Below are 21,904 nucleotides of genomic sequence, written 5' to 3' on the forward strand. Positions count from 1 at the left end.
TTTATCTATTCTGACAGCCTATGCCTTTTGATAGAATTATTTAATTTGTTTATATTTGAATTATAATTGATATAGTTGGATTTGCATCTGCATTTACTTTTTGTTTTATATATTACTCTTCATTTTTTACTGCTTTCTTTTACATTAGGTAGATTTTTATAAGGTAGTATTTTAATTTCTTTAATAAATTTTCAATATTTTTGACATTATTTTTAGTGGTTTACCATATACATCTGAATTTACCAGAATCAGCTTCAGATTTATACTATCTTATTTCCTGTGATAAATAAAAATGCTATTCCTATATAACTCTATTTCCTTCTCTCTTTGTGTGACATTATTGTTATACACACTACATGTATTGTTACAAACCCAACCATACATTGTTATAATGATTATTTTGCCATTTGAAATTATTTCCTCAGCCCAGTGCAACTTGGCTCCTTCCCACCTCCTTGGTGCAGTTATAGGCAAATTTGTTATACATATACTACATTTCTATTTAGTCCCAACATTACATTATATACTTCCTATTTTGTACATTGCTTTTAATGTTAATCTCAAAGTTTCCAATTGCCTTCTTCTGCTTTCCTCACCATTTCATTACTGTTATCTAGCTCATTCCATCTATTTTTGGAACACACCTGAAGACAGTCTATTCCCTGACTAACAGATTTCTAGAGCAAATCCATCACTCCAGGAAATATATTTCGACTGCACTCCTGGTAAGTTCCAGCCTGTTGTATACACTGTATCTTCTTCTTTCTAGGTTTTTACTCAGTTTTCATTGGAGTGGTTCGTCAGGCCTTCCTCAGAACAGGTTCATGGGCATGAACTCTCCCATCTATCCCTGTCTGGAAAATGCATTTGGAAGTCACTTTTGTTTCATCGTATGGTTGGTTGTAGTATGACTGGTCAGATTCCTGATCTTTTGTAGGTTACTTTTTTTTCCTCTAGAAATTTTAGACTCTTTTTTCTCTTTTCTTTTCCTTCTGTAATGATATGATCATGAATGATGAGCTGTTTCAATCTGAAAACTTTTATTATCCATATAAGTCAGAGCAATTTTCTTATAATATTTCTTTGCTAATTTCTCCCATATTCTGTCTTCTTTGAACACCTCATTGAGGGGCTAAGTCTCTTGCACTGACCTTCTTTCTCTTTTTTTCTGTAGTTTCCAGTTCTTTGAAAATTTGCTCTATGTTCTAGAAGCTTTCTTTGACTATCTTTCAAACTTTATGGATATAGAAACTGCACATATACTTTTCCAGATTGTATATTTAACTTCTAAAAGAAAACTTGTTGTTCTCTGATTGTCTTTCCCCCATGCATCTTCTTTTTAATGGCTCAAGTATCTTTTTGGCTTTTTGAAGTTATTAATGAGTTTTTATCTATTTTTCAGATCATCTTCTGGGGTCAGGTGTTTTATTTGCTCATCACAGTTTTTCTCTTCATGACCTTGATGTTCTTAAGATGCCCCGCACATTTCCCTGGGACACATGAGAACCGGAGGCTGGACCGGTGCTCCTCATGGGGCTCTTCTGTTGTAACACATGCAGGTCCATTTCCCTCTAGCCTTCCCCAGGCCAGGCATGGAAGACGGACGAGACTCTGTGTGTGGTAGGGCGTGGGGGAAAGAAGAGGATGGTGGGAAGAGGTCTGGGGTGGGGAGCTGTTGCCTGACAGGTTAGAGGACTGAAGGAGAGGACAGGGCCTTGGCCCCTCAGGCTGGGCTCCCGGAAACACATTGGTGCCACCATCACTCTCCTACAGCCTAGCCACCCCCCAGCCTGTTTTGTTTCTTTGGATAAACATTCTCTGGCTTCTTCCTGAAAGTAAATGCTAGTTTGGCCGTAAGGAGGTGAGAGGGAAGGAGGGGCTGTGGAGCTGCCTGCGGGGTTGCTGCAGGAATCGCCCAGGGGCCCAGCTGCTCTTGCTCCCACTGTGGCTGGGATGCCCCTCGCCCACAGGCCCTCTCCCTCCTCCTCCACTCTAGGCTCTCCTCTTTCTTGCTGTTTAATTCAACAATCTCCTGTCTTTTCGTGCTGAGGTCATCATGTCCTCTGGCAATCCATCTTCTCTTTTGTTTCAGACATCTCTTCCATTGGGGTTGGGGTAGGTGACATGGGACAATGCTTACACTCAGCCTCACGTTTTAACTTATAATTCCTTTTCTCATGCCTTTCCTATAAAAATAGAATTATTTAATAATATAAAATATCAGCTGTTTACCAATCTCTATTTTCTAGCACGGATTGCAAAGTTAAGCCAAATTAAAGAAATAAAAACACATAGGTACATTTTAGCGTCTCCCTCACTTGATAATTAGCAAGGAACGTCCATCCTTCTCTCTGTAAAATGCCAATGGCCGGGGCTCATGAGTCTTTCCCGGGGGAGGGGGCGCTCGGGTGCCCACAGCTTCCCCGCACATCTCCAGCGAAGAAACCCTGGTGGGTGCCCTTTTCCTATGAATTTCCTTTTGGCCACATGGTCAGCCTTCCATCTTGTTTTCATTTCTATTGTCAGAAATAAGACTTTTCTGACTCTTGGGCAAACTTGGCGATGACTGGGGCTCCTCAGTCCCTTGGAACTAGGAGAGGAAGGGGAGTTAAACCCAGAAGGAGCAGGGTCCACGGGGCACACGAGTGTCCTCCTCACTCTGACATGGTGGCCAGGAAGCCACAGGCTGACAGGGAGACGTGGCCACAGGACCCAGCTGTGCAGAGGTCCAAGTTCAGTTTCACTCTTTGGAAGGGAATGAGTGCTCATGTGCAGTAAGGCGTTGACTGGAGGAGTGCAGGCAATTGGTGTACAAGATCCCAAGCCTGACTCTTGGTTTAGCATTCTGGAGGCTGACATGGCCTGGCACGGTGGGCTTTGTGCCTAGGGAAAGCCTGGATCTTGTCTGAATTTCAAACGTGGGTGAGGCCAGGCAACATGGCTGTGGTGGCTGCGTCCTGCTGGGGTGGGCTGTGCTGAGCACAAGCCTTGGGGGTGAGGTCTCCGTGGGTCCAGCCAGTGCTGAGACAGGAGCTGAAGGGCAGTGGCTCCGCCCTCATCCTGTTCCCACAGAGCCAGAGTTGTCATCCGGAAGCATCAGAATGAAGGCTTTGCCAGTTCCAGTCTGACCCTTTGGAAGGGGTCAGATGCAATCATTTTGTCCTTGATTGAATGTCCTGGTTAATGCACAGTCTTTAAAGAGTATGTAACTGCCCACAGGGCAACTCCACTTAAACATTCCCTAGGCAACACAAGCTCACCCGTCTAAGTGGAAGGCAGCTTGCCATCATCCCTCCTCCTCGCCCTCCTGCCCTCTGGATACCTCCTACCACTGGCCTGTCACCAAGCCTCAGCCTCCAGCACCTCCCCTCACACTGCCCATTCCACGACTGACCACACCCCTCAATATCTGTGAAAACGCCCCTTTTCCCCACCCACCTGCACTGTCAGTAACTAATCAAATGACCACAGCAGCTAGCTGTAGATTTGAACCCAAGACGCACGGTTTCTTGGCCAGTGGTGTTTCCCACCCGCAGCAGCACCTTCTGGTTCTGTTCTGTGTGCACAGCCCCTGAGACACAGAGGAGGTCACCGAGGAGCCTGGATGAATACATTTTGAGAAATTAATTTCCACTGAATTTCGGGAGGTGTATAAGAACAGACAGGCAGAAAAGGAGAACTAACCCAGAAGGGTGTCCACCTCCCCCATGTCACTTCGGATTTCTGGAGGTTGTGGCAGAGAACAGACAAAGAGAGATTGTCACAGCCTCGGTGGTGCAATTGAGAAATCAGAATACACTCTGTATTTGTTACTTACTTTAATTTTCACCATGTTTGAGCTGTTTCTCAGGCTCCCAGCTACTCTTGCTCCCTAATGAGACCAGCCCTTCTGGAAGCCTGGAGCAGTATTCCTTCCCACCTTTGGGATCTCATTTTCTTCTACTTCCAGACTCTGTGTGAAATGATTAAAAATACTGTCAGCAACTCAAAGATACCTTACACAGAAGCCTTATCAAGGTGGCCTCTGGGTTTATTCCTGGCTGCTGACCCTGAGGCCTATCAGTTTTCATGCTGTGATCGGCGTGGGCACCTGAGCCCCACGCACCTCAGTCTCCGGACACCTGAGCCCGGGGCACCTGAGCCCCTTCTCTTGCTGCAATGTAATCAGATGATGAAAGCCAGTGCCTGCCCTCCCTCCTGCAGAGATCAAGGCCAGGAGGGGCCAACTCTCTGCAAGCCATCATGTGCCTTGGAAAACCCTTGAGGCCACAGATGACCTTGGCCAGGCCACGAAGCAGGCTGTGAGTGGAGGGGTGAGTGGAGGGAGCGCTCCCTGTTGTGTGGCTCAGGTCTGAGTAGGCAGTGGGGCAGGAGAGGCCCTCCCTACACTGAAGACTCCCTGGCATCCCCTTTCCTTCTGGAATTCGGGGGGAATGTCAAGGTGCTGGAGCAATGGCTGGCTTCAGCTAGGAACGAGGATTCTGCTGGGGCTTGGGGTGGGGGCAGAGGCCCCTGCTGAGGAGGGGACCCAGGTCTGCCCAGATCGCTAGATGACCCCCTGATCCCCATCATTGGCATTGTGCCTTCATTCTGTACAAATTTGTTCAATAGAAATTACACTGCCAGGTTGGTCAAGGTCACCTGTGGTCCTGGGTAAGTCATGTGACCTGTTGCCTTACCATCAAGTGAAGATGGTCTTCCAGGCCCCTTCTCACAGCCCCTGGAACAAGACGGGGCCCTGGTGTGCTCTGGACCTGCCTCTTTCTGCCTCGTTCCTGGGATGTGCATTTTTGGTGCTTTAGTTGCAGGATTGTTCCATGGCTAAGAAGACAATGTTTGGGGAGGGCAACACCATGCTGTTGTGTTCTTCTGGCCACCAGAGGGCGCCGGAGGCACACACTTCCACCCTAGCCAGGGGAGGGCATCCAGCCGCTGCTTTCACCACTCTGCTTCTCCTCAGTTTCCTCTGTGTTCACAGATTTTTGAAAAGGCATCAGGTTAGCTTTGCCAGATGAATGTGTCCTCCTTGGGCTGGCATCCAGGGCCAGCCCCTCGCTGTATGGGCCATTTGGGGTGTCCTCTAGTCTTGGAGGCCGTTGCTGAGGCAGGCAGCTTTGGGGACAATTGAGTGCATGGGTCCAGCCCCTCTCCTTTAGCAGCTGAATTAGGACTCCTGCAGTTTTCTGAGCAGTGACTTATCCTGCAGCCCTCAGAGGTGAGCCCCTAGTGGCCGACCAGAACGGGTTTTCCTGGGCCAAGAGTGCTGCATTTGGAGACACTACGTTCTGTTCTATCAGCTGCAGAGCTCCTAAAAAGTCATCTTGGAGCTGGATTCCATGTGTTTGTTACACTTTCTTGACAGAACAAAAGGTTAAAGCCCGCCCCTGCTGGAGTTCCAAAGGGCTGGTCCAGCTGCCCCACGTCTGGGAGGGAATTGAGGTTCATATGTGATGTGATTGTGCGAGGTCCAACCAGGCCTGCAAGTCTGTTCTGCCCCCCTCTGCCCTCCTGGATAACCAGCCCCCTGCACCACCCAGACCTCACTGCATCGTCGCGATGCTCATGGGCGCCACTTCTTCCACCGCTGGGTAGAAAGCACAGACTGGACACCAGCGCCCAACGTCCCATTTGACAGATGTCCATGCTCTACTTACTCAATCCTTTTAAAAAATATATATATATTATTGATTTTTTTTACAGAGAGGAAGGGAGAGGGATAGAGAGCTAGAAACATCGATGAGAGAGAAACATCAATCAGCTGCCTCCTGCACACCCCCTACTGGGGATGTGCCCGCAACCAAGGTATATGCCTTGGCCGGAATCGAACCTGGGACCCTTCAGTCCGCAGGCCAACACTCTATCCACTGAGCCAAACCAGTTAGGGTATACTTACTCAATCTTGATGGAGGAAAAGTCCAGAATGAATGAGGGGGTAGAGGTGCGGGAAGCTCAGAGACTTCGCTTGGTCTCTTTTGTGCCCCCAACCTGGACATTCTACTCAAAACTGAGGTTGACCGCTGCCTCCCACCTCCATCCCTGCCTCCCCATTGTGGACACTGAGGGGGCGATGCCAGCTGACCAGACACCTATGAAGCTGAGCAGGCATTTCTGTCCCTGCCTGGGGAAGAGGAAGAGTTCCGTAAGCTGCTGTAGGACCTTGGGGATCTCTGCCTTAAAAAGGTAACACTTTTAGGAATAGTGGTTTCAACATCAAACCAAAGTGGAAAGGCCTTACAATGAACAGTTGCGGGAGCCCTAAGGTGCCTTGTTTAAAGATGGTGCCTTCCCTCCTTCGTGAAACTTTATTGTCTCCCAAGCTGCTCCCCTTGAAAGCCTTATCCCATCTGACACTATCAACTTGAATATTTAGTCTACTCTTTTAAAAAAGATACTTTAATTTTTAGAGAAGTTTTATGTTCACAGCAAAATTCAGAGGAAGGTACAGAGATTTCCCACATGCACAGCCCCGCCACCACCAACACTCCCGCTGATGAGCCTGCATGGGCGTGTCATCCTCACCCGGAGTCCATAGTTTACATGAGGCTCATCTTGGTGTTGGACATTCTGTGGGTTTGGATAATGTATAACGACACGTAGCCACCGTTATTCTATTATACAAAACAGTTTCACCGCCCTGAAAGCCATCCTGGCTGCTCTGCCTGTTCACTCCCCTCACCCTCGAAACACTGATCTTTTACTGTCTCCATAGTCTTACCTTCCCAAGGATATAGTTGGAGTCACACAGTACGTAGACTTTTCAGATGGGCTCCTTTCACTTAGTGATATGCATTTAAGGTTCCTCCATCCTTTTCATAGCTCATTTCTTTTTAGCACTGAATAATATTCTATTGTCTGGGGGGACCACAGATTATTTATCATTCATCTACTGAAGAACAACTTGGTTGCTTCCAAATTTTGGCAATTATTACTAAATTTGCTATAAATATTCATGGACATACGTTTGCAACTCCTTTGGGTAAATACCAAAGAGAGCTGTTGCTACATCATATGATAAGATTGTCTGTTTAGTTTTATAAAAAACCATCAAACGATCTTCCAAAGTGACTGTAGGTTTTGCATCCCCACCAGCAATGGGTGAGAGACTGTAGCTCCATGTCCTCGCCGGCATTTGTCAGTGCTCGGGAGTTGGGCCGTTCTAATAGGTGTGTGGTGGTGTCTCATTGGCTTCCTCACATTCCCTGTGACAGGGACGTGCAGCTCCTTCTCATGTTTATTTGCCATGCATACATCTTCTCTCCTGAGTTGTCTGGTAAGGTCTTTGGCCCATTTTTAAAACCGGTTGCTGTTTTTTATTGTTAGTTTTAAGAGATCCTTGTATTTTTTGGATAAAAGTTCTTTATCAGATGTGCTTTTTGCAGATATTTTCTCCCAGTCTGTAGCTTGTCTTCTCATTCTCTTGGCAGTGTGATTTGTAGAGCAGAAGTTTTTCATTTTAACGAAGTCCAGCCTATTATTCCTTTTATTAATTATGTCGCTGATGTCATATTTAAAAGGTCATCACCGAACCCATTGTCATCTAGTTGCTTCCTACGTTATCTTGTAAGAGTTTTATAGTTCTTGTCTTACATTTAAGTCATTTATCCATTTTGAGTTAATTTATGTGAAAGGTGTAAGGTCAGTGTCCAGATTCATATTTTTTCAAGAAAAATGATTTTAAATATAATAATATTACCCAAACTGTACTAACATAGTATAAAATCACAAAAGTTGTAGGAAATATTAAAAATCTGCAAATAACAGGATTACTTCTATTATATTCTAAAATATTTTTTTTCTCTGGATCTATTTTTGTTCATCAGTTTATGTTGTTCATTATATTCCACAAATGAGTGAGATTACGTGATATTTACCTTTCTCTGACTGGCTTATTTCGCTTAGCAAGATGCTTTCCAGGTCCATCCATGCTGTTGCAAATGGTAAGAGGTCCTTCTTTTTTACTGCAGCGTAGTGTTCCATTGTGTAGATGTATCACAGTTTTCTAATCCACTCATCTGCTGATGGGCACTTAGGCTGTTTCCATATCTTAGCTATTGTAAATTGTGCTGCTATGAACATAGGGGTACATATATCCTTTCTGATTGGTGTTTCTGATTTCTTGGGATATATTCCTAGAAGTGGGATCATTGGGTCAAATGGCAGTTCCATTTTTAATTTTTTGAGGAAACTCCACACTGTTTTCCACAGTGGTTGCACCAGTCTGCATTCCCACCAGCAGTGCAAGAGGGTTCCTTTTTCTCTGCATCCTCACCAGCAATTGTCGTTTGTTGATTTGTTGATGATAGCCATTCTGACAGGTGTGACATGGTTCCTCATTGTCACTTTACTTTGCATCTCTCAGATGATTAGTGACTTTGAGAATGTTTTCATGTCTCTTGGCCTTCTGTATGTCCACTTTCAAAAAATATCTATTTAGGTCCTTTGCCCATTTTTTGATTGGATTGTTTATCTTCCTTTTGTTAAGTTATATGAGTTCCCTGTAAATTTTGGAGATTAAACCCTTATGGGAGATAACATTGGCAAATATGTTCTCCCATGCAATGGGCTTTCTTATTGTTTTATTGATGGTTTCTTTTGCTGTGCAGAAGCTTTTTATTTTGATGTAGTCCCATTTGTTTATTTTCTCCTTAGTTTCCATTGCCTTAGAAGCTGTATCTGTAAAGATATTGCTACGACATATGTCTGATATTTTGCTGCCTATGGATTCTTCTAAGATTTTTATGGTTTCCCATCTTATGTTTAAGTCCTTTGTCCATTTTGAGTTTATTTTTGTGTCTGGTGTAAGTTGGTGGTCTAGTTTCATTTTTTTTTTGCATGTATCTGTCCAATTTTCCCACCACCATTTATTGAAGAGACTATCTTGACTCCATTGTATGCTCTTGCCTCCTTTGTCAGATAATAATTGAGCATAGTGGCTTGGGTTGAACCCGGGGTTTTCTATTCTTTTCTATTGGTCTATATGTCTGTTCTTGTGCCAATACCAGGCAGTTTTGAGAACAGTGGCTTTGTAATGTAGCTTGATATCTGGTATTGTGGTCCCTCCAACTTTGTTCTTCTTTCTCAGGATTGCAGCGGCTATTTGGGGTCTTTTTTTTTATTCTATATCAATTGTTGGAGAGTTTGTTCTAAGTCTGTGAAATATTCTGTTGGTATCTTAATGCAGATTGCATTGAATCTATAGATTGCTTTGGGTAGTATGGACATTTTAATGATGTTGATCATTATATGAACACGGTATATTCTTCCATTTGTTTATGTTTTCCTCTATCTCTTTTTTCAATGCCCTGTAGTTTTCGGAGTATAGGTCTTTTACCTCCTTAGTTAAGTTTATTCCTAGGTATCTCAATTTTTTTTTTGTTGCAATGGTAAATGGGATTTTTTTTTTAGTTTCTCTTTCTGTGAGTTCATTATCTTTCATAATAAATGCATAGTATGCAAATTGTCCCCTCAACTGGGAGTTGTCTGGGAGTTTGACCAGGGGATGGGGCTGGCTGGGGGAAGGGATGGAGGCCCCAGCTGGCAGCTGGCAGCCACTAGGGACCCTACCAGTGCATGGATTTCATGCACTGGGCCTCTAGTTGATGTATAAAAATGCCATAGATTTCTGGGTGTTAATTTTGTATCCTGCTACATTACTGAATTCATGTATTAAATATAGTAGTTTTTTAATGGATTCTTTGGGGTTTTCTAAGTACAATATCATGTCATCTGTGAATAAGGACAGTTTTACTTCTTTTTTTCCAATTTGGATGCTTTTTATTTCTTCTTCTTGTCTGATCACTATGGCTAGCACTTCCAGTACTATGTTGAACAGGAGTGGTGAGAGTGGGCATCCCTGTCTTGTTCCTGTTCTTAGGGGAAATGGTTTTAGTTTTTGCCCATTGAGTATGATGTTGGCTGTAGATTTGTCATATATGGCCTTTATCATGTTGAGATATGCTCCTTCTATTCCCACTTTGCTGAGAGTTTTTATCAAAAATGGGTGTTGGATTTTGTTGAATGCTTTTTCTACATCTATTGATATGATCCTGTGATTTTTGTCTTTCAATTTGTTTATGTGATGTATCATGTTTATTGATTTGTGAATATTGTACCAGCCTTGCATCCCTGGAATAAATCCCACTTTATCATGGTGTATGATCTTTTTAATATATTGCTGGATGTGACTTGCTAATATTTTGTTGAGGATTTTAGCATCTGTGTTCATCAGGGATATTGACCTTTAATTTTCTTTCTTTGCAGTGTCTTCATCTGGTTTGGGAATTAGGATAATGCTGGCCTCATAAAAAGAGTTTGGAAGTGTTCCTTCCTCTTGGATTTTCTGAAATAGTTTGAGGAGTATAGGTGTTAGTTCTTTGAATGTTTGGTAAAACTCCCCTATGAAGCTGTCTGGACCTGGGCTTTTCTTTGCTGGGAGTTTTTTTTTTTTCTTACTGCTTCTATTTCATCAATTGTTATTGGCCTATTCAGATTTTCTTATTTTTCCTGATTCCATTTTGGGAGATGGTATTTTTCTAGGAATTTGTCTATTTCATCCACATTGTCCAGCTTGTTGGCATATAGTTGTTCATAGTGTTTCCTTACAATTCTTTGTATTTCTGTGGTGTCTGTGGTTACATCTCCACTTTCATTTTCTGATTTTATTTATTTGGTTTCTCTCTCTTTGTTTCTTGATGAGTCTGGCTAATGATTCACCAATCTTGTTTATCCTTTCAAAGAACCAGCTCTTGGTTTCATTGATTTTTTTTGTATTGTTTTTTTAGTTGCTATGTCTTTTATTTCTGCTCTCATCTTTATTATTTCATTCCTCTACTTACTCTGGGCTTTTTTGGTTGCTCTCTTTCTAATCCCTTAAGTTGTAGGGTTAAATAGTTTATTGTTAATTTTTAAGATAGGCTTGTAGTACTATGAACTTCCCTCTCAGGACTGCTTTTTCTGTGTCCCAGAGATTTTGATTTGTTGTGTATTCATTTGTTTCCAGGATGTTTTTTATTTCTTTCTTAATCTTGTTGGTAACCCATTCATTGTTTAATAACTTGTATTTGAATATTTTGGGGTGTTTTCACTGTAGTTGATTTCTAATTTTATTCAACTGTGATCAGAGAAGATGCTTGATATGATTTCACTCTTCTTGAACTTGTAGATACTTGTTTTGTGTCCTAACAAGTGGTCTATCTTTGTGAATGATCCATGTGCACTTGAGAAGAATGTATATTCTGCAGCTTTGGGGTGAAATGTCCTATAAATGTCAATTAAATTGACATTCATCTGATCCAGTGTGTCCTTTAGAGTCACTGTTTCTATGTTAAGTTTTTGTCTGGAAGACCTATCCAGTGAAGTCAGAGGGGTTTTAAAGTGCCCTACTATGACTGTATTGTTGTCAATCTCTCCCTTAAAATCCTCTAGAAGTTTTTTTTATATCTTTAGGTGCTCCTTTATTGGGTGCATATATGCTTACCCGGGTTATATCCTCCTGTTGGATTGATCCTTTTAGTATTATGTAGTGAGCTTTGTTGTCTCTTGTGATGGCCTTCATTTTGAAGTCTATTTTGTCAGATATGAGTATTGCTACTCCAGCTTTTTTTGTGTGTTTTCATTTGCATGGAAAATTTTTTTCCATCCCTTCATTCTCATCCTGTGTGTGTCTTTTGTTCTGAGGTTGGTCTCTTGTACGAAGCATATTGTTGGGTCATGTTTTTGTATCCATTCAGCTACCGTATGTCTTTTGACTGGAGAATTTAATCCATTTACACTTAAGGTTATTATTGATAGGTCCATATTTATTGCCATTTTAATTCTGTATGCCTAGGCTTCTCTCTCGTTCTTCTCATTACAGCAGTCCCTTTAGCATTTCTTATAATGCTGACTTCGTGGTGATGTACTCCTGTATGTATTTTTGTCCAGGAATTTCTTTATGTTACCATCTATTTAGAATGACAGCCTTGCTGGGTATAGTAATCTTGGTCTCAGATCCTTGTTTTCTATTATATTGAGTACTTCATGCCATTCCTTTCTGGCCTGTAGAGTTTCTGATGAGAAATCAGGTGTCAGCTGATTTCTTTGGGGGCTCCTTTGTAGGTAACAGTTTGCTTTTCTCTTTGTCTTTAGTTTTTGGCATTTTATTTATGATGTGTCTGGGTGTGGGCCTATTTGGGGTCTTCTTGCTTGGGGTTCTCTGTGCCTCCTAAACTTGTGTGACTTTTTCCTTTACCAGGTTAGGGAAGTTTTCTGCCATGATTTCTTCAAACATGTTCTCTATCCCTTTCAACCTTTCTGCCTCTTCTAGCACACCTGCTATTTGAATATGTTTCATGTTGTCCCACAGCTCCCTTAAGCTGTCCTCCTGTTTTTAATTGTTTTTTTCTTTTTGGTTCTCTGGTTGAGTGTTTTTTTTCAACCCTGTCTTCTAATTCACTGATTTGATCCTTAGCTTCCCCTAATCTGCTGTGTATTCCTTCTATTATGTTCTTTATTTATGCTATGTCATTCTTTATTTCTGCTTTCATAGTTACTATATTTTTTCTCATGCTGTTGAACATCTTTACCATCATTATTCTGAACTCTATGTCTGATAAATTTCTTATCTCCATTCTATTTATCTCTTTTTCTGGAGAATTCTCTTGTTCTTTCATTTAGGGGTTGTTTCTTTGTTTCCTCATTTTGGCTTTCTGTTTGGGTTTGTGACTATGTATTAGGTGGATCTGCTACACCTCTCAATCTCTAGTGCAGGACAGTGTCAAATGGTGTTTCTGACTAATTAGCTCAGGTAAAGACTCATAGCCAGAGACCATCTCTGCCTACAAAATGGTAGGATTCTGTCTTGAATTCCCCTCAGGCAATGATCCACAGGTGTGGTGACAGTTTTTTCAATAAGGTGGTGCAATTGCTTCTGCCCGGAGGCTAATTGTTATTCTCAGTCTCTTAATGGGCCTTGGAGACTACACTATGGAGCAAGGCGTTTTCCAATAGGGTGGGTCAGCTGTCTTCCCCCCCAGGTGAAGCCACCAGTATAATAAATGTCTGCATGAGAAAGATATCCTCAATGGCCTGAGGGAATGACTCAGCATAGGCAACTGATGTGTCTGCCTTCTGATCTCTAACCCCCAGTGCCCCCATCCTGGCTTCTGTTCACACAGCTCCAGTCCACTCTGCTCTCCCTCTGCCAGAGCACAAGATGAGCGGCTACACAGGGAATTTTGTGTGTTGGTCCTTTAAGAGGGCACCTGAATTTCCAGCTCTCTCCCTGGAAGACAGCAACCCTGCTGCTTATCACTGCCAGATGTTATGTGGGCACCCTTCTCAGTTCTGGTGCTCTCTGTTGGGGGGCCCAGCTTGGGGATTAGACCCCAGAGTTCTCAGTGGCAACCCCCCACAGCTGAGATATCCTTCCAGAACTTCAGTTGCTGTCAGTGGGAGCCCAACCAGCCCTTTTGCACCTCTGCCCCTCCTACCAGTCTCTATGCAGTCTCCATTTTCCATTCTTGGAAGCTTTTCTGTATTTTAGTTGTAATTCCAGTTTGGTTCTGGGAGCGTGTCTGCAGCATCCACTTACTCTGCCGTCATTTTTTAAATTTTATTATTATCCTTTTAATGCCCATGAGATCTATAGTGATGACCCTTTTTTTCATTTCTGATATTGATAATTTGTGTCCTCTCTTTTCCTTACTTTGCCTGAAGGCTTGTTGAGTTTATCTCTTCCAAAAACTGACTTTATGGATCATTAGTTTTCTCTATTGGTTTCTCATGTCAATTTCATTGATTTCTGCTCTAACCTTTATTATTTGTTTTCTCTATTTACTTTGGACTTAATTTGCTTTTTTTTTTCTAGTTTCCCAGGGTGGAAGTTTAGATTATTGACTTCAGATCTTTCTTCTTCCAACATATGCATATTTATTCTGGTCTCCTATGGCCTTCATGTTTGCTTCCTGGTTGCTATGCAGAGCCTCACACAGCTGTCTGGAGTAACATTCCACATGTCATAGCTGCAGCAGAATCCTTCTAGGTGCCTGGGGAAGTTTGCCTGGGTGGCTAAGTGCTCTTCACCAGCCCTTGAACTTCGGGCACATGGCAGTTGGGTCCACACAGATAGCTCTGTGGGTTCCAAGTTCTCTAGGCAGGAGCCAGACTCAGGTTTGGGTAAATATTCATGAGAATGAAGTGAACTGGCCTTTTTTTTTTTTTTAATGCGGTGAATTTATGACTTACCTCTTTTCTGTGCCTTTGTTTAAGTGTGCCTTTATATTAGCCAGGCCATATATTCCAAAGCACTGATCAGTGGTCCTCAGTTTGAGTAGCAAATTAGAATCATGGATGTAGCATAAAATACATCAGTGCCTGGGCCCCACCTCCAGTTCCTGATACAGTCTGTCTGGGTATGGAGTTAGCAAAGCTCCTTGGGTGATTTTGACATGAGCCCAGGTTGAGACCACTGTCTCAGACACTTCCTGTCATAATCCTCCTTAAACCACCCTCATTGCCCCAGACTTACATGAGTGTTAATTGTTAAGAAGTGGGAATAAGAAGTCAATGCCAAGGCAACATGCTGACAACACTAGTTTCAAGCTGAGCTCCTGAGCGCTCCTGGCTTCCAAGGAAGGGTCTGCCCATGTCACTCAGGTGGTCCCTCTGGGCGGGGAATTCTAGGAGCTCCAGGAGGACTGAACCTCAATGGAAAGATGCCAGAAGTCCTACAGAAAGGTCCCTTTCTGAATGTGTCCATGAGATTATATCTCTACTGAGGCTAATGCCCAAAAGTCAGGTGACCCTGTGGCCTGGGAGGTCTCTGCCTCTGGTGCTTACAGAGATGGGTGCGGAGGGGCCCGCCTCAGAATTGGATCCCAGGAGATGAAAACATCCTAATTTAAAGTTCCTTTGGCCGCTAATTGGTAGAGCTTGGAGCAGACGGCCTGGACAGGGGTGTCTGATGTGCACACCTGGAGCATAGATTTGGGGCGGAAGTGAGATGGGGGCTGAAAGCCAGAGAGCAATGTCCCGTTGGTGAGATGATGAAGGGGAGACAGTGGCTACTTAGGGAAGGGGAGAGATTAAGAACTTGGGGAAAGGAGAATATTAGGACAAGTAGGTCAATGGCAGGGTAGACATGCCCCTGGAGTCCCCAAGGGAGGGTGAGAGACAGCAGGTTGCCATCAGGAAGGGGTGGGCTCCCAGCAATAAGGTGGAGAGACAGGTTGGGCACCCAGGCCTCCCAGCCCCACCACGAGGGCCCTCTAAGGGCCTGGAGGGTGAATGGGGTAGCCAGGTACCCGCTCCCCGCCCTATCTCCAACTCCCTCTCAGAGGAGCAGCCCCAGCGGGCTGTGTCCAGAGCATATATTGAGAGATTGCTCTTGGCCAGGCCTCATACGGCCTTCTTCGGGTGTGGTCTGTACCTGGAAGTGCCAGCTCAGTGTGTGTGTGGGGGGGGCGGGGGGGTGGTGGTGGTGAGGGGTTGGGCCCAGGGACTGCCATGCAAAGGCCTGCAGGTGGGAGGGGCATGGAAGCCTGCAGACCTCAATGTGCAGACAGTTAGACAGCGGTTTCTGTGATGGATCCTATGAGGGCAGGAGGGAGCAGGGAAGAGAAGGCTGGCAGGGGGCAGGGGAGCTCACCATGGCGCCTGGTTGCCAAAGATGGGGGAGGCCATGGCTCAGTCCCAGAGGGGTGGACAGATGAGCAGACTGAATAGACTGGCCAGCAACAGTGACCAGGGACCTTGCAGACCATCTCTGAGAGGGAGGAAATGACCCTCCAGTTCAGATGGTCTGGCTGACACCAAGCAGGGCCTGTTCTTTCATTTCTGCCTGTGGGTGATGCGGACTTCCCTCCGTGCCCTTCACAGATCCGGACGAGGGACAGGATCTTTGACAGCATCAGCCACCTCATCAACCACCACCTGGCGAACAGGCTGCCCATCGTCTCCGCCGGGAGCGAGCTCTGCCTCCAGCAGCCGGTGGAGAGGAACCCGTGACCCGCCAGCCGCCTTTCTTGACCCTGCGCCGTGGTCAGGGGGACTCGGTTCTTCCCGGTAGACGGGTGCCCGGCCACAGGAACTCAGGCAGCTGCCTTGGTCCAGAGCCCCAGGAGGAAAGCGTTTGCAAAGTGCAGGTTTTGTAAACGTGTCTGCTTTCTCACGTGCATAGTAAAGGTGTACATACCTATACATCCTGTACAAATGATCCCTCTAAATTTCTATTTTTTAAGACTAAGAAAGAGGTAAGACTAATGTTCTGTGCTGTACGTTTTTAATGAAAAAAGTTTGACTGTAGTTGTCTGGGCAAAATTTAATTCAACTGACCCATTCCCCTGGGCAAGTCCACCAGGAAAGTGCTACCGGAGGTCTACCCAGGAAGCACAACCTGGGGAGCAGAAGCAGGAGCGTGGGTAATGGACAGCGTTGTGATAGGTCAGGCAAGATGCCACCCCAAGAGGTCCAGGCCTGATGGAGAGCAGTGTGGGCGCTGGTTCTGATGGCGCCCTCCTCCAGACTCCGCTGGGCTGTCTGCCTCACACCTGTGTGCCGGTCCGGCACCTGGGGCTCCTGTGGTTGCCCTGAGCAGGCGTCACTTCCGCTGTGTCGGGCCACGCTGAGCTCAGGATGTCCCCCATGACCTCTGTTGTCCAGTTCTTGGGGATGCATTCTGCTGCCAAATACGGCACAAAACAAGCCTCACTAGTGAATATCTTCACTGGCTACTGCTTCCCTTGTTTCATCCGAGTAATGACCAAGAGTAAGTGTGGAGGGGCAGTTGGACAAAGCCTTGGATGGATGTCCTTTGGGCCGCCCGGTTGATTCCAGGCTGCTCCGGAGCTGCCGGTGGACGTGCCCCACCCCTCTGTTCAGTGGAGAAGCCACGTGGACGAGCTGTGCCAAAGGCAGTGGAGCACGTGCTCACAGTCCTGACCCGGGGACAGTAGCAGCAGCCGTTCCCCTGGGTCCAGGCCGGTCTGACGCCGGGGACTTCTGAGAATCTGTCTGAGTTTCTGCTCCTGGAGAGACTGGTGGGTAAAGCGACTGTTGTCTCTATAGCAGGTTTCCCAGTTACTGCCGGGAAAGGCGTGTGCCCCACGCAGAGCCGAGCGTGGCGCCTTCTGTGGAGGGGAAGCCCGCAGTCCGGCTGGTTGTCTGGCTTTGGAAGCTGACAGTGCGTATGACGTTAGAACACATCTGGGATGAGACTACGCGATTGGGGGGGTGTGTTTTAGAGACAGAGGACTCACAGTGCACTGGCAGCTCCTCGCAGTGCTGCAAGCCTGGGGGGGGGGGCCTCCTGAGCGTGCCCACCTCTGCATCAGCGCACCCAAGACCCTCCCCACGCACTTAGACTTGAATCGTGATAACTTCGGGGCTTCAGGACTGAGGAGCTAAGAAGAGATTTTTAAAATTCCGATAAGCACTAATTTGGCAAAATTCCTAAGTGTGTGAACCCCATTTCAACTTTTGGGGGTTCGTGGCCAGGATGGGAGAGGGGGATATATCTGATGGGCTGAGGAAGGGTCGGAGCAGGTCCAAGGGTTCGTGTGTAGCCTTCTTTGGAGTTTTCGTTCTTTGAGGGTCCAGTGAATCCAAGCTGACTGTGGCTTCAATCTTCTAGAATGTTCTGCACTGGATTGGAACTAATCTAGGCCATCCTGTGCTCCCTGGCTTCAGGCGCAGTGCGGATGCCCCACTCTGAGTCAGCCAGCAGCCGTGAGGGCTGAGTGGGGCTGCAGGCAGCAGCTGGCCCTGCCCCCTGCCCTGCACCGGGCGGGAGGGGGGGGTGAGACTTCCCTGCGCCCGTCTCCCGGAGGCCCGAACGCCTGCGCTCCGTGAGAAGCGTGTGCCTCCTCTGTGTGGTGTGACACAGACACAGACAGATGGCTTTCTTTCTGCGGCCTCCGGCCCGGCCTGCGCTCTTTCCTCTTGGGGACCTGCAGTCAGAGCGGCTCTCTGCTCTGAAGTCAGTGCTGAGCTCAGTGATGAGCACTACACATATGATGTGTTTTTGCATGAGGATCAATTTAGAAAATTAAAAGTATTTGGGGATCAAATTTTGTTTCAGTATGAATTCAAAATAGGCATTCTAAAGCTCAGGTCCCACGACCACGTACAGTGGAACAGCCGCGTGGCTGGCGGAGCCGAGGTTTCCGGCCTGCGCTCCCTCCACGGGGAAGCCGGCCGAGCTCACAGGCGTCAGCTCGCCTCCCCCTTCGGCACGTGGGGGGCATAGCTGTGAGCCTCACTCACGGGGGAGCCCGAGGCTCCTCTTGCTGAAGGCCCCGCGCTGTGGGGCGGCAGGGCTGGTCTGCGCATCCCTCCTTCCCCGCTCCGCTGAGCATGGAGCTCAGGGCTGGAGGCAGATGCCATGGGGCCTCCTGGCTGCCCAGATGGCGCCTCTCCTCCAGCAGTTTCTCCCGCGGTGTCCCTGCCTGGGCGGGGCAGGCAGAGCAGCACTAGGCGTGGCTCCAGGGCCCCTGCCGCCTGGGACACACATGCTGTGGCCACACAGAGCCACTCGGGCCCAGGGAACACTCCAGGCCCGCTGCCCTCTCCTGGGCCCCTGGCCGCTGGGCTCAGCCTCCGCGTGTGCGGGGGGCACTGGGCAGGCGGGGCGGTCCTGCAGTGCCCAGGTGCGGAGTGGCCCCGGAGCCCACCCCTCCTGCCTGCACCACCCTAGGGTAGGAACTCACGGGCTTCAGATGGCATCCTGTCCTGCTGGGGCCGGCAGCCTCCGAGAACCCCTGCTTGTCAGCTTTGATGCTCGACTCCCAGGGAGACCCCGGGGCTCCGTGGACAGTCTGATAAACAGGCACTGAGACAACTGCCAGTGCACGTCCTGGGCCTAAAGCCACCACGTCTGCCTTTTTAGAAATTATTGTCTGAGCGGCCAAAGGACTGGTTCGCACCCAGCCTCCAGCCGTGTCTCATTTCCGCACAATTCTGTTCCAGGCTGACTCGGTGATGGGGTCAAGGGGCAGAGACCCAACAGGACGCATGTGGTGTCCTGAGAGCTTCCTGTGGCAAAGGTGGCCACCCACCATGCCCACTGGGACAAAGCGACAAGCCAGGTTCGGCCAAGGCCTGTGGCGGAGGCAGGCTGGGAGGAGTGACGGAGCAGCACGCTGTGGCCCAGCTCAGGACACTGTTGACACGTTTCCTGACCCCATGCCTGTCCGGGGTCCTAAGGACCCACTGCCCACCCCCCTATCTACCCCCCCGCCCCCACTCCTAATATGAAGCTTTCCCTGCAGGTGGGGTCAGTGCTCGATGGCTCCCTCATACCGGACTGCGTTAAAGCGAGTGGCCCTGCCCAGCGCCCCTCATCAGCCACCACCCGCGGGCCAGCCAGGTTTCCCCCACCGCAGTCCCAGCAAAGAGGCCCCCCGTCCAGCCTGGGCTGTGCACACGCAGAGCCCCACGGCCTTGTGCTGGTCCCTGCGCTTCTGAGCCCTGGCCGCCTGCACCTTAGGCTGTGCGGTCCCCGGGGCCTGTGGGGGTGGGGACTCCGTGTAGCGGGCAGGACAGCCGTTTCCTCAGATGCTCCGCACAGAGTGTGCATCGCTCCTCTCACACGCCTCCGCCTCCGGGAGTGCTGGCCGTGGTGGGAGTGAGAGCTGGGAGAGATGGCAGGTAGGGCGCTGCGGGACACAGACGGATCTTGGCCTTGGGTTTCAGAATGATACTCTGGTTCTGTAGTGAAACTTACAAAATTGGTCCCCAGAAAGAGCAGCGGGAAAACTGCGGAGCTGTCCTGCTCCCCCATGAGCAGGGGTGCTCCCGGGGGTGCGGCTGGAGGAACCATTTTTCAGTCACCGACTGGAGCCAGGAGACTGCGGGAGGCGGCCACGGGCTGAATCTAGGACAGAGCACAGGACCCGCTAGGGTCCTTCAGGGCTGGAGAGGGAAGCTCGCCCCAATGGAAGAGGATGTAGTTCCTCCCTCCTCGGGCTCACATTTATCCAGCTTTTTTCCAAAATGCATAACGGCAAGCTCGAGTCATTGACACGGACATGCTGCCCTGCCTCCGTGTCACTGGGGTGCCTTTCGAAGCAGACCCTCAGAGAGGAACTGGGTGTCTGTGGTTTCTCCGGGGGTGACCCAGCGGTGGGGGAGGGAAGGAAGCTGACAAGAACACACAGGATCAGGCAGATCCCAGGAGGCAGATAACTAACCACACGGGGGACTGGACACACCTCAGAGCTGAGCCACAGGGCAGCCTGTGCACCACGGAGTCCTCTGGCAGGGACAGGCCTTCATGCTCAGCAGGCGTGAGGAGGGATTCCAGAATCAGAGCCGCGGGCCCTCCCTAGATCCTGGCTCAGTAGGTCTCGACGGGCCTGAGAACTTGCATTTCTCATAAACCGCGAGTGAGCTGGCCGGCAGTGTAGACTCTGAGAACCACCCTCAGGTGTGTGTTGCCAGCCCTCAGATGCCCCTTACTGCCCGCTGCCCTCCTCTGTGATTGCACAGGGTGGGGCAAAGGCAGGCTTACAGTTGTTCCTATGGAAATTAATACAATAATCAATAAATAATGATACAAGAATAAACTGTTTTGCGTACTCACAACAGTAAACCTACTTTTGCCCACCCTGTGTTTTCATGCTCCTTCATGTCCCGGGTCCCGGGGTGAGGTTAATAACTTAGAACTCCATGCAACCATTGCTGGAAGATAAAATGCCAGCGACCAGCCACCATTTACTCGAATGGGGTCTATACGTTTGCAAGCGACAGAACGCACGGGTTTAAAACTGGCACATTTTATAGCAGCCAGAAAAACTGAATGTCATACGAGAACTTTGGAATGCCAGTTGCGATGTGTCTGCACACACAGGCGCCCGCACTGTTATGATGCCTGTGCGTCTGTCCGTGTGCCCACGAGGCTGACTGTACAAATTACACCTTGGACTCCTCCCTGGGTGTTGATATTTGACTAATGAGGACAACTAGACAAACGGTGAAACAAATGTTGAGAGTCCGGGGACGGACGCGTCCTGGATCAGACATCTGGAGGAGGGTCCTGGATGCTGCAGACACAGACAGGAGGGCCTCAGGGTCCACGGTGGGGAACGGCAGAGGGACACGAGGGCGGGCAGGCCAGCCGGGGCAGATGGGGGGATGGAGGAGCCTAAGGAGAGAAGGGGCGCCCGTCCTGTGGTCATCAGTGCGCAGTGTCTGCGAGAGGCCAAGCGTGGCAGAGGCCCCCATCAGCTGCCATGGGGGGCGAGGCGCGGTGCCCTCCCTCAGCCGCTGCGTCCCTGGCACTTCTCAGTGTCTAACCAGCCTTCTCGTGCTCTGGTCCGTACACTAGTTCCCACGCGGCAGGCGCTGTCTGGGCTCCCGGGATAGAGATGTGCGGGATAGGAGAGCTGCCTGCCTGTGAGGAAACCCAGGAGGACCACAGGGTGTGGGTGAGATAAGCTGGATGGGGCTGTGGCCAAGGGCAAGAGGACTGTGGCGGCCGGAGCTCCTGGGTGGGTCTGAAGGCTTTGGCAACTGAAGGGCAGGAGACATGCAGGCAGAGGAGACAGGAAGGCCCAGGAGGAGGCGGGACCCTTGCAGGCACGAGCTGCTGGCAGGGGTGCGGGGTGCAGGTGAGGCAGCTTCCTCACTTCTCTCTTCCTTCCCGCGTTCACAGGGCCCCAAATAAGTGAGTCCCTGAGGCCCCTAAACACAGGGCTCCCTCACGTGGGAATTGAAATCTCAAAGTTCCCGTTTGGCTGAGTCACCTCGAGATGCTGTAGGTAGAAAAGTGTGCACGTGGGAGGGCCCACTGTGGTCCTGAGGTTTGGTGGTTAAGTGACAATTCACAAAGCCAAAAATAATGGGAAAACCCATCCTTAAAACAGAATTGCCTGTGACAACTATGTGTTGATTGCACATGGAATGTTCTCTGTTCCTTTGACTATGACTT

General features: G+C 48.1%; 1 protein-coding gene across 1 annotated transcript in view; it reads left to right on the forward strand.

Moving 5' to 3' along the window:
- The window catches only part of SHC3 (SHC adaptor protein 3), a 139,492-nt gene extending 123,508 nt beyond the window's left edge, over positions 1–15,984 (forward strand). The window contains 1 exon segment of the mRNA XM_023744573.1: positions 15,856–15,984. Within this exon segment, the coding sequence (XP_023600341.1) occupies positions 15,856–15,984 (129 nt within the window).
- Positions 15,985–21,904: the final 5,920 nt, after the last annotated feature.

The sequence above is a fragment of the Myotis lucifugus genome, unplaced genomic scaffold, assembly GCF_000147115.1.
Source record: "Myotis lucifugus unplaced genomic scaffold, Myoluc2.0 scaffold_474, whole genome shotgun sequence".
In the NCBI taxonomy this organism is placed as follows: domain Eukaryota; kingdom Metazoa; phylum Chordata; class Mammalia; order Chiroptera; family Vespertilionidae; genus Myotis; species Myotis lucifugus.